Source organism: Diabrotica virgifera, chromosome 3 (assembly GCF_917563875.1).
Source record: "Diabrotica virgifera virgifera chromosome 3, PGI_DIABVI_V3a".
Taxonomy (NCBI): Eukaryota; Metazoa; Arthropoda; class Insecta; order Coleoptera; family Chrysomelidae; genus Diabrotica; species Diabrotica virgifera.
This window is the reverse complement of record NC_065445.1, coordinates 248810781-248823987: the sequence shown is the minus strand read 5'-3', so window position 1 is coordinate 248823987 and position 13207 is coordinate 248810781. Positions and strand designations below refer to the sequence as shown.

Below are 13207 nucleotides of genomic sequence, written 5' to 3'. Positions count from 1 at the left end.
AAATAATAAAAGCAGTACGTAAAGGTCATGGTTACAGAATGGGGAACAAAGAAATCCAAATATTATGTTAAGCAGACGACGCCGCATTAATCTCTGAGACAGAAGACGATCTCCAAAGACACATCTTCAACACAACAGCCAAGAAATACAATATGATAATATCAGCAGAAAAAACCAAATGTATGACAACATCTAAATACCCACAACGAAAACAATAAAGCAGGAAGCAAGGTTTAGATATCTGGGAATAGATATAACCAGTTACGGAGATGTTGAAGAGGAAGTACGACAACAAAGCTTAAAAGCAAGTAAAGCGGTGGGATTTCTTAATGACACAATCTGGAAGAACAAACACCTAAGACAAGACACAAAAGCAAGAATCGATAAAGCAGCAATTAGACCTATATTGACATACACGGCAGACACAAGACCTGACACATCTAAAACGAGACGACTACTAGAAAGAACAGAGACGAAAATACTTCGACGAATACCATGGAAGTCTGTTGGATAGTGAGAGAAGCGAAAACATAAGAAGATCATGCAATGTAGAAGACATAAATGGATGGGTGACAAAACGGAAACAGGAGTGGAACGAACACATTAGTAGAATGGCAGAGGATAGGATAGTACGAATAGCACGAGATAAGTCACCAAATGGACGAAGAAGTATTGGCAGACCAAGAAAAATATGGTGCGATAATTTAAACAATTTAGGAGGCTAACATTGAAGAAGAAACAGGCTTTAAATAAGAAGGAAGAAGAATAGCCAACAACAGAGTTTGTATTTACTTAAACAATACCAGCATAGGAGATACCTTACTAATCAACCATAAAACCGTAGTCATCCAAGACACGGAGGTAAAACTTCCGAAGACTTATTGTGCCAGCAAGGAGACTAGTGATATCAAACATCTGAGCATCCCGATCAGTGTTATAGAAGATACCTACTACATCATCACAATCGGCATATTCTAATGCAGTAAGCAACTTCAATTTTCATTCAAAAGAACAAACCATATAAAAAAACTGTCAGCTATCCAAGGCATTAAAATGTCTGAATAGAAACAGCAGTAAATCGAGATCTTTGGAGCAGCTTACTGAAGGATGTAGCACCATTGGATGGATGAATAATCTACAAGGAAGTAATTTAAACAAAGTATTTGCTGTTACCATTTCGTACTGTGGACAATTTTTCTTCTCTTTTTTTACTATCCCCCAAAACGATTCTTCTTAGCCTTCTATAATTCATTTTTGGACCTAAGCATCTTCTATCGACCTCTATCCTTAGCATACTTCCAATTTCTTCCGGTTCTAATGTTGGTCTTTGTGTCTAGCATCAAGGGACCTTGATAGAAGAAGTATCGCCCGACTGTGTAAGAGATGGAGTGACAATCTTCCATATAGGCAACAACCCGCCAAAGAACAAGCAAAATGGCTTATATAAAAGAAGATGTTTTAAAAAGAACTTATATCTTACAGATTTAATAAATTTATACTATATGTATAGTAAAATAAACAGTCGTCATTTGAGGTCAAGATATGTGTCAAGTGAAAGTCCTCAATTAATTGATCAATTTTGAAGTATTTTTCAACTTTTCTAGTAATTTGTTCCTGAGATAATCGACAAAGCCACTTAAAACCTCTATTTGTGCTTTCATGTCCCACTACGCCCCTTCTGATACTTACCCAAGGAACTCTTAAAACCAAAGAAGAGAATGAATAGTTTGAGCAATACCAAAAAACACAACCAATAAAGTAATACGTTGTGCCTCAAATACGTTAAAACAAACTGTGCATTAACTTGTCATATTGATGACGTGGTATTTCATTTTCCACAATTTGTTATTTTGGCGCCCAATTTAGCTAATGGCTTGTCAGCTGTATGGCTGACGTGGTGTTACATTCAACGCGCGCTTTTGGTAAGTGATTTGCCGCGTAAACTGGCATATATAATAGCGGCATCTGCACGTTGTAGTCAGTTCAGTTTGTGCTTTGAAGTGATAAGTGTTATTGTTACGTTGTGTTCGAAATGTTCCGTTTATTGCCAGTGATCGCTGCATCGTGCTTCCAGTTGACGGCGCTTCCAGTGGAAATGTGGTCAACTATTTTAAGGTAAGTGTTTATTAATTGTTTTATGTTTATATTTCATTATTATTTTTATATTGACATTTATTTTTTTAATTATAATTTTAATCCGTATACTAATATACTTTTTTACTTTTCAGATTGTTGGATCCATTGTCTTTATTGGCAACTGCAAGATCAGATCCCAGATTCAAGAGTATTTGTCTTGGTGACAGAGTGTTGAGAAATAATCTCCGGGATGCTTTGGAGATTGAAAGACGTCAGGCCGAAGAGATTATTCGAAATCCTGCAAAATCTATAACTATTTCCAGAGAGGATGCCAAAAGAGTATTTGCAGCTAACGTTTCCAAGAAGGTCACCAAGAAAGCTGTAAATCTAAGACACTGTTTGGAGGTTCTCAAGAAAAAGCCAATGAAAGCAGAAAATAAAAAGAAAAACCAATGTCTATCGACTGTTAAGAAAGTTTTTAATTGTAGAATTTAAGTATAGTTTTATAATAAATATATTATATAACGTAAAAAATTAATTTTTGTAATAATTTTTAATAAATAATTTAATTGTAGAATTTAAGTTTAGTTTATAATAATTGCAATATACAGAAGTAGAAACATATTTTTTACATTAAAATATTTAAATAACCAATTAAAGGAAACTTGAATTGGCTTTGGAATACTAAAAATTATTCATTTTTAATTTTTGTTTTCTTCATTTTAATGTCAAAAAAACACAATCAGAAATATTTCATCAATCAGTCTTTCATGGGGTCCTGGCCGTAATTGAGATCAATTTCTGATAGTTTTTGTAAATTCGCCGTCTTAATTGTTCTTCATATTGGGCTTCCCGGCCTCCATGATAAACTTTACTGGGCAATAAAGCCCAAAAATCCTATTGGGACCGTGCAAGTTCGGCAAAGCGACACCTGGTTTCTACGCTCAGCAACATTATTCGCACTTTTAATTATATTGTCAATTATATTAGTCCTGGTTACTGGATAATTGTCAAGGCCATAGTCCGAAAAAATAAGATTTAGGTTATGTTATTAAAAGGTAAATAATTGTATGTAGTAAATAAAATTAGTTATTAAAATGCAGTAATGCAAGCAAAATACAATTAATTAAATTTACCTTTATATAATAATTGCATATCATATCAATATTGTGGAGCAATATATAACTTTTCGCCTTATTGACAGTAGATAAGAAATGTACGTCAATTTGACAATTTCATTGACAATGAATCATTTAAGAAAGTTACAATAAAATCTTGAATGGGTTGCATGTGAGAGTTCATTTTAAATGAAGTAAAAGTCAGACTTACTCTCAATCTTTATTATAACTTCCGACGACCGGTTTCGCTCTTTAAACTTTGTAGAGCATCTTCAGGTCAAAGGTAACAAGTTACAAAATGATTCGGATACAAGGTGCCATCAACTCAGTTTTCATTATCATGATGTTTCTTTTAAAGTTATGTTAACGGGATATGGTGGAATAGACGGGCGATGCAGCAAAGGTAAACAAATCTATGGGAATTAGGAGTTCTTGAGGGTGATGAGATAGTTGGTGCAAGTTAACCAGCAAATCTATGTCTGTTGTTATGTTTGTGTAAATCAAATTAGTGAATGACTTTTTTACAATTTTAATGTGTGTTGATTTTAAAGATTTTATTTTATTTTATTTTAATTTTATCTATATTTATATGTATATTAAAGAATTCTATTTATTATTAATGTAAGATTGACAACGTTTGGATCGTAAATGTATTGAGTAATTATTGTGTATGTTAGAATTTGATTGTGCAGTTGCAAAATGATTATTTTAAGGTCAAAACCAGATCTGTGACGTGTACTGCTCGTGTGGGACTATTGTTCTAATAAGAGGAGTAGGGTGATCGAAAGCTTATTAATTGTAGTTAAAATGCCATATCGGCAGTCAAATAATAAATAGCAATACAAAGTAAAAAGGTGGATTTAAATTAAATTAAAAATTAAAACAGCAATGTAGGCAAACAAAACATTACAATTTAATGGTGGAGAATTGGAATAGAAATTAAATAGAAATATAACTGTATTAGGAAGTAATTGTTTGTGAATAGCAACTATGTTTTAAGTGATATAAGCTATGGATAGATATTAATAAACTATTGAACCAGATAATGGAAATTGGTAGTAAATTATACTTTCTTGGTATACCTACATTGTGCTATAAAATTTGTCAATAAATAAATACTTGCTAGTTATGTAAATTCACCTCACATAGAAACACATAGAAACACACAGGACAAAGGACGATACAACAAAAAGAGGGATTGTTTAGGTCTGGAGCACTACATTTGATTATTTTACTACATTTATTTTTTAATTTCTTAAAATCTTTCTTCAGGTGTCAGTTTTTTAAACTTTGTGTTTTTTATTTATAAATTATTGAGGGAATTATGACATTATTATTTATTGACAAATTTTATAGCACAATGTAGGTATACCAAGAAAGTATAATTTACTACCAATTTCCATTATCTGGTTCAATAGTTTATTAATATCTATCCATAGCTTATATCACTTAAAACATAGTTGCTATTCACAAACAATTACTTCCTAATACAGTTATATTTCTATTTAATTTCTATTCCAATTCTCCACCATTAAATTGTAATGTTTTGTTTGCCTACATTGCTGTTTTAATTTTTAATTTAATTTAAATCCACCTTTTTACTTTGTATTGCTATTTATTATTTGACTGCCGATATGGCATTTTAACTACAATTAATAAGCTTTCGATCACCCTACTCCTCTTATTAGAACAATAGTCCCACACGAGCAGTACACGTCACAGATCTGGTTTTGACCTTAAAATAATCATTTTGCAACTGCACAATCAAATTCTAACATACACAATAATTACTCAATACATTTACGATCCAAACGTTGTCAATCTTACATTAATAATAAATAGAATTCTTTAATATACATATAAATATAGATAAAATTAAAATAAAATAAAATAAAATCTTTAAAATCAACACACATTAAAATTGTAAAAAAGTCATTCACTAATTTGATTTACACAAACATAACAGACATAGATTTGCTGGTTAACTTGCACCAACTATCTCATCACCCTAAAGAACTCCTAATTCCCATAGATTTGTTTACCTTTGCTGCATCGCCCGTCTATTCCACCATATCCCGTTAACATAACTTTAAAAGAAACATCATGATAATGAAAACTGAGTTGATGGCACCTTGTATCCGAATCATTTTGTAACTTATTACCTTTGACCTGAAGATGCTCTACAAAGTTTAAAGAGCGAAACCGGTCGTCGGAAGTTATAATAAAGATTGAGAGTAAGTCTGACTTTTACTTCATTTAAAGTTACAATATTTCTCCGCTATTCTCGCACGATCGTTTATCGTGTCCCCTCCAAGTACTTGCACACCGCGAATATTGGATGAGTCTGCAGCAAGTTTGGAAAATTATCGTTTTTGGGAACAAAGTGTATTTGGTGTTGTAGAAGCCATTTTTGGATATCTCTTGTCCCCTCCAAGTACTTGCACACCGCGAATATTGGATGAGTCTGCAGCAAGTTTGGAAAATTATCGTTTTTGGGAACAAAGTGTATTTGGTGTTGTAGAAGCCATTTTTGGATATCTCTTGAGTAATATTATAATGCTAGGTGTGAACGAGTTGCGCTTGAGAGTATTTGGGGGCCTTACGTCTCTTTCGATATTTAAGACCATTCCCCCTCAATTCCAACGATATCGTACTCAAAAGAACTGTATTGACGAGCCAATCTTCCAGCTTCCATTCCAAGCTGGTTTTTTGCTCTTCACACCAATCTCTCTGACTTCTGTGCAGCAAATGCCTGTGGTCTTCCACATTTTGGTAGATTCAGCCGTGGTATTCCACTTAAGTTGGATTTATAGTTTGACGTAGCGTAGACGTAGACGCAACGTAGACGTAAGAAACGGACTGGAGACGGAAGAAAATATTATGTCAATTTATAGATCGACGTAGCGGAATTTTTGCGCATGAGTAGAAAGAGTAAACAATGACTTAATTCTAATTCAACAACATAGCCTATACATTATACGAACAGTAAACAAACTTTGTGTTTATTTATTTATACTTATACATACTATTATTTATTATAATATTTATCTGTTTTGTGTGTTACATGGATTAGGAAATAAACGAAAGTATGCTCTTTGGTGCCGCATGCCGTGGGATTTCCAACTATTTTGTTTCATTTCCTGGTCTTTAAATGTTTATTGGATTTACCTATCGTATAATATGTGTGGATAACCACGAATTAGGCTAATAAACAACTCATATTTATCTGAAATATTGAAATGACTCTATGATATATTTTTATTAAATTAATAACTTAACATCCATTGTATTAACAAATAATTAACAAAATTCGAATATGTTGACAATCAACTTTTTACCCAACACAAGGAATGAGGGGGCGGGGCGGGTCCACTTTGAGTGACAGAACAAAATTCTGCCTTATGATTGGCCAGACGGAAGAAACGCACTGTAAAAGATGAAAGTTGGTCATCTCTTATGTTACGTTACGTTTCTCTTACGTTCCGTCAGGCGCTTGCGTTCATCTATAAACACGAGTACACAAAATTCGGTGTTGATCTTTTCCAGTGCGTCTCCGTTGCGTCTACGTCTACGCTACGTCAAACTATAAATCCAACTTTACACTTCGTTATTGTTTTATAAGTGGCTCTGCGTGAATTGTTTTCATTCTGAAATATTCGACAGATTTCAGCGTTGAGAGCCCGCCCAACCAACTCTTGTAGATACTTTTTCTTACTTGTAATGTATAGGTACTACATCTTAAAGAGAAAACTTCAAAATAAATAAATCTTAACTGTCAGTAAACAATGTAAACGGGCTTTTGTTTCCAAAGTCAACTTGATATTATTTTGTTTTGTTAACATTAAAGCCAATGAATTTTGTGTGAAAACCTTTAGGACATACGGTATATGATACATTACAATTAATTTCAAAAATAAAGGGACAATATGTGTTTATTGTACTTGCACAAATATTGACAAAAAGAGGATCCCACCACGCGCTTAATTGATATACTGCCGATTAAAATTCCTTAATTAACTTACTTTTCATCGGTTTATAATCAAGAAATGAAAAATATTGTTATATACGTAGTGTATTTAAGCAACAAAGTTTCATCACACGAAAAATAAACTGTGAGTTCATTGCTAATATAAGACAAATTAATTAAACGTGACCAATAATCCAATACAACATATTCAATAAACCTGTTTGTGGTTCTTCGATAACATGTATCAAATGAAGAAAACAAAAATTAAAAATGAATAATTTTTTGTATTCCAGAGCAAATTCAATTTTCCTCTTAACTGGAGATAAGTTAAATATTTTATTGTAAAAAAATATTTTTTACATATGTATATTACATTTATTATAAAATAATATTAAATTCTACAATTAAATTTTTTTTTATTAAAACTTATGACAAAAATTTATTTTTTACATATAATAAATACATTTATTATAAACTAAACTTAAATTCTACAATTAAAAACTTTTTTAACAGTCGATAGACATTGGTTTTTCTTTTTATTTTCTGCTTTCATTGGCTTTTTCTTGAGAACCTCCAAACAGTGTTTTAGATTTACAGATTTCTTGGCGATCTTCTTGGAAACGTTAGCTGCAAATACTCTTTTGGCATCCTCCCTGGAAATAGTTATTGATTTTGCAGGATTTCGAATAATCTCTTCGGCCTGACGTCTTTCAATCTCCAAAGCATCCCGGAGATTATTTCTCAACACGCTGTCACCAAGACAAATACTCTTGAATCTGGGATCTGATCTTGCAGTTGCCAATAAAGACAATGGATCCAACAATCTGAAAAGTAAAAAAATATATTAGTATACGGATTAAAATTATAATTAAAAAAATAAATGTCAATATAAAAATAATAATGAAATATAAACATAAAAAAATTAATAAACACTTACCTTAAAATAGTTGACCACATTTCCACTGGAAGCGCCGTCAACTGAAAACACGATGCAGCGATCACTGGCAATAAACGGAACATTTCGAACACAACGTAACAATAACACTTATCACGTCAAAGCACAAACTGAACTGACAACAACGTGCAGATGCCGCTGTTATATATGCCAGTTTACGCGGCAAATCACTTACCAAAAGCGCGCGTTGAATGTAACACCACGTCAGCCACACAGCTGACAAGTCATTAGCTAAATTGGGCGCCAAAATAACAAAGTGTGGAAAATGAAATACCACGTCATCAATATGACAAGTTAATGCACAGTTTGTTTTAACGTATTTGAGGCACAACGTATTACTTTATTGGTTGTGTTTTTTGGTACTGCTCAAACTATTCATTCTCTCCTTTGGTTTTAAGAGTTCCTTGGGTAATTATCAAAAGGGGCGCAGTGGAACATGAAAGCACAAATAGAGGTTTTAAGTGGCTTTGTCGATTATCTCAGGAACAAATTACTAGAACAGTTGAAGAATACGTCAAAATTGATCAATTAATTGAGGACTTTCACTTGACACATATCTTAACCTCAAATGACGACTGTTTATTTTACTATACATATAGTATAAATTTATTAAATATGTAAGATATAATTTCTTTTTAAAACATATTCCTTTATATAAGCCATTTTGCTTGTTCTTTGGCGGGTTGTTGCCTATATGGAAGATTGTCACTCCATCTCTTACACGGTCGGGCGATACTTCTTCTATCAAGGTCCCTTGATGCTAGACACAAAGACCAACATTAGAACCGGAAGAAATTGGAAGTATGCTAAGGATAGAGGTCGATAGAAGATGCTTAGATCCAAAAATGAATTATAGAAGGCCCAGAAGAATCGTTTGGAGGGAAAGTAAAAAAAGAGAAGAAAAATTGTTAAAGTTTTGTCCACAGTACGAAATGGTAGCAGCAAATACTTTGTTATAATTACTTCCTTGTAGATTATTCATCCATCCAATGGTGCTACATCCTTCAGTACGCTGCTCCAAAGATCTCGATTTACTGCTGTTTCTATGCAGACATTTTAATGCCTTGGATAGCTGACAGTTTTTTATATGGTTTGTTCGTTTGAAGGAAAATTGAAGTTGCTTACTCCATTAGAATATGCCGATTGTGATGATGTAGTAGGTATCTTATATAACACTGGTCGGGATGCTCAGATGTTTGATATAACTAGTCTCCTTGCTGGCACAATAAGCCTTCGGAAGTTTTACCTCCGTGTCTTGGATGAGTACGGTTTTATGGTTGATTAGTAAGGTATCTCCTATGCTGGTATTGTTTAAGTAAATACAAACTCTGTTGTTGGCTATTCTTCTTCTTCTTCCTTCTTAATTAAAGCCTGTTTCTTCTTCAATATTAGCCTCCTAAATTGTTTAAATTATCACACTATATTTTTCTTGGTCTGCCAATACTTCTTCGTCCATTTGGTGACCTATCTCGTGCTATTCGTACTATCCTATCCTCTGCTTTCTACTAATGTGTTCGTTCCACTCCTGTTTCCGTTTTGTCACCCATCCATTTATGTCTTCTACATTGCATGACCTTCTTATGTTTTCGCTTCTCTCACTATCCAACAGACTTTTCCCTGGTATTCGTCGAAGTATTTTCACCTCTGTTCTTTCTAGTAGTCGTCTCGTTTTAGATGTGTCAGGTCTTGTCTCCGCCGTGTATGTCAATATAGGTCTAATTGCTGCTTTATAGATTCTTGCTTTTGTGTCTTGTCTTAGGTGTTTGTTCTTCCAGATTGTGTCATTAACAGATCTCACCTCTTTACTTGCTTTTAAGCTTTGTTGTCGTACTTCCTCTTCAACATCTCCGTAACTGGTTTACGGAGTTTGATAGTGTAGTTTAGATAAGCCTAGAGTTGTAATTTATGATAACTAGTTACTGTTTAAATAAATAAATTTCTTGATTAACAAAAAAATTCGATAAATATTTTGTGCCAAAACTTTTAGGACATACGTTAGAATTAGTACATTCTTTCACGGTTTTTGCTCTAAATTTTAAAGAACCGCTTGAATTGACATGAAATTTGGCATACGCATAGCTTACATGTCAAAGAAAAAAAGTGATATTGTGCCGATGTGTGTTTTTGTCCTTTGGGCGACTTTCACCCCCTTTTGGGGGTTGAAAAAATATATGTCCAAAATAAGTCCGGAAATGGATAAACTGACTAATTTTAAGTAACTTTTGTTCTATAGAGCTTTTTCGCCAAGTCAACACTTTTCGAGTTATTTTCTAGTGAATATGTTCATTTTTCAACAAAATTACCACATTTTTAGACGGTTTTTCGCAAATAACTCAAAAAGTAAGTATTTCGCCGAAAAAACGTTCTTAGCAAAAATATATCCTGTAAAAAAGTAAAAAAAATTGTGTACGCGTGAGGTCTCTCTACCTCTTAGAACCAAAGTTATAGCCAATGAAAAATAGGTTCATATTCGCCATATTTCAAATAGAATATTTCGACGTGAAATATCCAAAACATTAGGCACTTTTTAGGGAAACCCCATTATAACTTTTTAAAAGTGTTTACAAAAGCATTATCTCTGTTTTCATAAAAAGTTTCTAGGATCAAATTTAAGCAAGTTACGCTCAAAATAAAGTTGGTCCCTTTTGTTTTGGCAAAAAAAAATCGGGAAGACCACCCCCTAATTAGCAACTTAAAAATGAAGTAAGTCGCTACCGCTCCACAAATTATTTTACTTATATGATCTGTAAGTTTCATCGATTCAAAGTGCTTATTTTTGAAAAAATTTGGTTTCAAAGTAAAATTTTCAAAAATTTTCATTTTGAAAAATATGCTTTTTTTCAAAATAACTTAAAAATTGTTAGAGATACCAAAAATTTCAAAGAAAAAAAAAGTCAGCATTGCTTTTCTGAATATCCTGTATTCTTTTGTTTTTCTGTAAGACAAAAATCGATTAAGATTTGTTGTTTCTAAATTTGCATACATTCGTGATCAGTGACTCGTTCAACCCCTTTTAACTACAGCCCTTTCAAAAATAAGGACTTTGAACCGATGAAACTTACAGATCATATAAACAATACATACACGAGTCAAGAAACTTGTGAAGTCGTAACGATTAAGTTCATTTGAGATACTCATTAGGAGGTGATTTTCCCGATTTTTTTACCAAAAAAAAAGGGACTAACTTTATTTTGAGCGTAACTTGTTTACTTTTGATGCTAAAAAATTTTTTTATAAAACAAAAATGAAGCTTTTTTTAAACACTTTAAATAAGTTGTAATGAGTTTTCCCCGAAATGTGCTTCATTTTTGGTTATTTCACGTTAAAGTATTCCATTTGGAATTTGACGAATATGAACCTATTTTTCATTAGCTATAACTCTGCTTCTACTAGGTATAGAGACGTGACATATACACCAATTTTTTAATTTTTAGAGGCTATATTTTTGATAAGAATGTTTTTTTCGACAAAATACTTACTTTTTGAGTTATTTGCGAAAAACTGTCTAAAAGCGTGGTTATTTTGTTGAAAAAATGAACATATTCCCTGGCAAATACCTCGAAAAATATTGACTTAATGAAAAAACTCTATAGATCAAAAGTTACTTACAATTAGTCAGTTTATCCATTTCCGGACTTACTTTGGTCGTATATTTTTTCACCCCAAAAGGGGGTGAAAACCACCCCCAGGGCAAAAGCACACATCGGCACAATATCACTTTTTTTCTTTGACTTGTTAGCTATGTGTATGCCAAATTTCATGTCAATCCAAGCGGTTCTTTAAAATTTAGAGGTTTTGCAATATTTTACCGTTAAAGAACGTACTAAATCATAAAATTGTATATTAAAAGAATAATTAATAAAAGCTACTTCTTAACGATAACATCCTAAAAATACTTTTGGCGATTATGTAAGATGTTTTCTACTAAAATCTACACGTATTATACATACCTTATTACTGAATTTTGTCTTTTTGTCAGTCGACGAGAAACTGTGTTGTTTTTTGATTTTACTGCCTTTCTTCGGAGCGTCGTTATACATAGTATCATCCAGCGCCCTGTTCATTGCAAACTGTACATCATTTACCGTTTCTGGACAGTAAATCATTTCGTAGGAACGTTCTTTAAACTTGGCAGACAGTTCTTTGTCGTAAGAGTATTGCGGAGGTAAATCGTCATACCTTGAAAAGACAAAAATAATAATTTAAAAATTAAAATATGTAACAAAACAAAACGAATTCACTTATCAGCATCAATCCGCAATCAGAAAATATTTGAGAACATACAATATCAAATAAATCCAACAAACGATAGAGGCAAACCATCATCATCAATCTCTTAGCCATTATCCCTATGCGGGGTCAGCTTCCTTACTTGAATTTATCCATAAGTTTCTATATTGGGTCATATCTACGCCAATCCCCTTTACCGACATGTCCTGCCTTAACGTCTCCTCCCAGGTATTCTTTGGTCTTTCTCTCCTGTTTCTTCCAGGAACTCGCAGTTAAGCAATTCTTCGTATTGGGTGATTAACGTCTAGACGTTGAACATGACCAAACCATCTTAACACGTTGACGGACAATGCGTCAAATGTGTAAGCAAGTGTTGTGCCACTATATGTATTTTGCAAAGTAGAATAGGGAAATTGCTGACTTTCTTTTAGCGCTTGTAGATTATGGAAACAATGAGTTTTTTAACATTTTTTGTAAACATGTGGACAACGACCATGGACATCGTGTCACATTTAATATGCATCTGTATATGTAATCTAACATTTTTTAACACCGATTTCTTGTCACAACTCGTTATTTTAAAAATGACGTCTATAGACGTTGTGTCACATTACATCAATGAAAATTAGACGTCTATAGACGTTCTGTCCGTCAACGTGTTAACCTATGCTCCCTCATTTTGGCATCAATTGGTGCCAACACAATATACACTCATTCCTTATTTTATCCTTTTTTGTTACTCCACTCATCCATCTCAGTATTCTCATTTTCGCCATATGCATTCGCTGTTCCTATTTCTTTTTAATTGTCCAGTATTCAGTTCCGTACACCATATCCGGTCTTAGGGCTGTTTTATAATAG

At 33.0% G+C, this 13207-nt stretch overlaps 3 protein-coding genes across 4 annotated transcripts in view; 1 reads left to right on the top strand and 2 right to left on the bottom strand.

Annotated features, from left to right (window-relative positions):
• The window catches only part of LOC114337798 (uncharacterized), a 140523-nt gene that overhangs the window by 15540 nt on the left and 111776 nt on the right, over window positions 1–13207 (bottom strand). For both annotated transcript variants that reach the window (XM_050646055.1, XM_050646056.1), the window contains exon 16: window positions 12067–12295. In XM_050646055.1, the coding sequence (XP_050502012.1) occupies window positions 12067–12295 (229 nt within the window). The remainder of the gene's footprint in view (window positions 1–12066; window positions 12296–13207) is intronic.
• Window positions 2002–2574, top strand: LOC114337801 (uncharacterized). The gene is made up of 2 exons (XM_028288337.2): window positions 2002–2115; window positions 2229–2574. The coding sequence occupies exons 1-2, from the start codon at window positions 2033–2035 to the stop codon at window positions 2569–2571; spliced, it is 426 nt and encodes a 141-aa protein (XP_028144138.1). The 5' UTR covers window positions 2002–2032; the 3' UTR covers window positions 2572–2574.
• Window positions 7640–10002, bottom strand: LOC126881667 (uncharacterized). Its single transcript, XM_050646059.1, has 2 exons — window positions 8099–10002; window positions 7640–7985 (listed from the first exon to the last, which is right to left on the bottom strand). Exons 1-2 carry the CDS (start codon window positions 8179–8181, stop codon window positions 7643–7645), a joined length of 426 nt encoding a protein of 141 aa, XP_050502016.1. The 5' UTR covers window positions 8182–10002; the 3' UTR covers window positions 7640–7642.

Bases quoted from the DNA above. Each gene is read 5' to 3' on its own strand.
- LOC114337801 (XM_028288337.2), top strand. From the start codon at position 2,033: ATGTTCCGTTTATTGCCAGTGATCGCTGCATCGTGCTTCCAGTTGACG. The intron at 2,116-2,228 runs GTAAGTGTTTAT...TTTACTTTTCAG, and splicing joins ATGTGGTCAACTATTTTAAG to ATTGTTGGATCCATTGTCTT.
- LOC126881667 (XM_050646059.1), bottom strand. From the start codon at position 8,181: ATGTTCCGTTTATTGCCAGTGATCGCTGCATCGTGTTTTCAGTTGACG. The intron at 7,986-8,098 runs GTAAGTGTTTAT...TTTACTTTTCAG, and splicing joins ATGTGGTCAACTATTTTAAG to ATTGTTGGATCCATTGTCTT.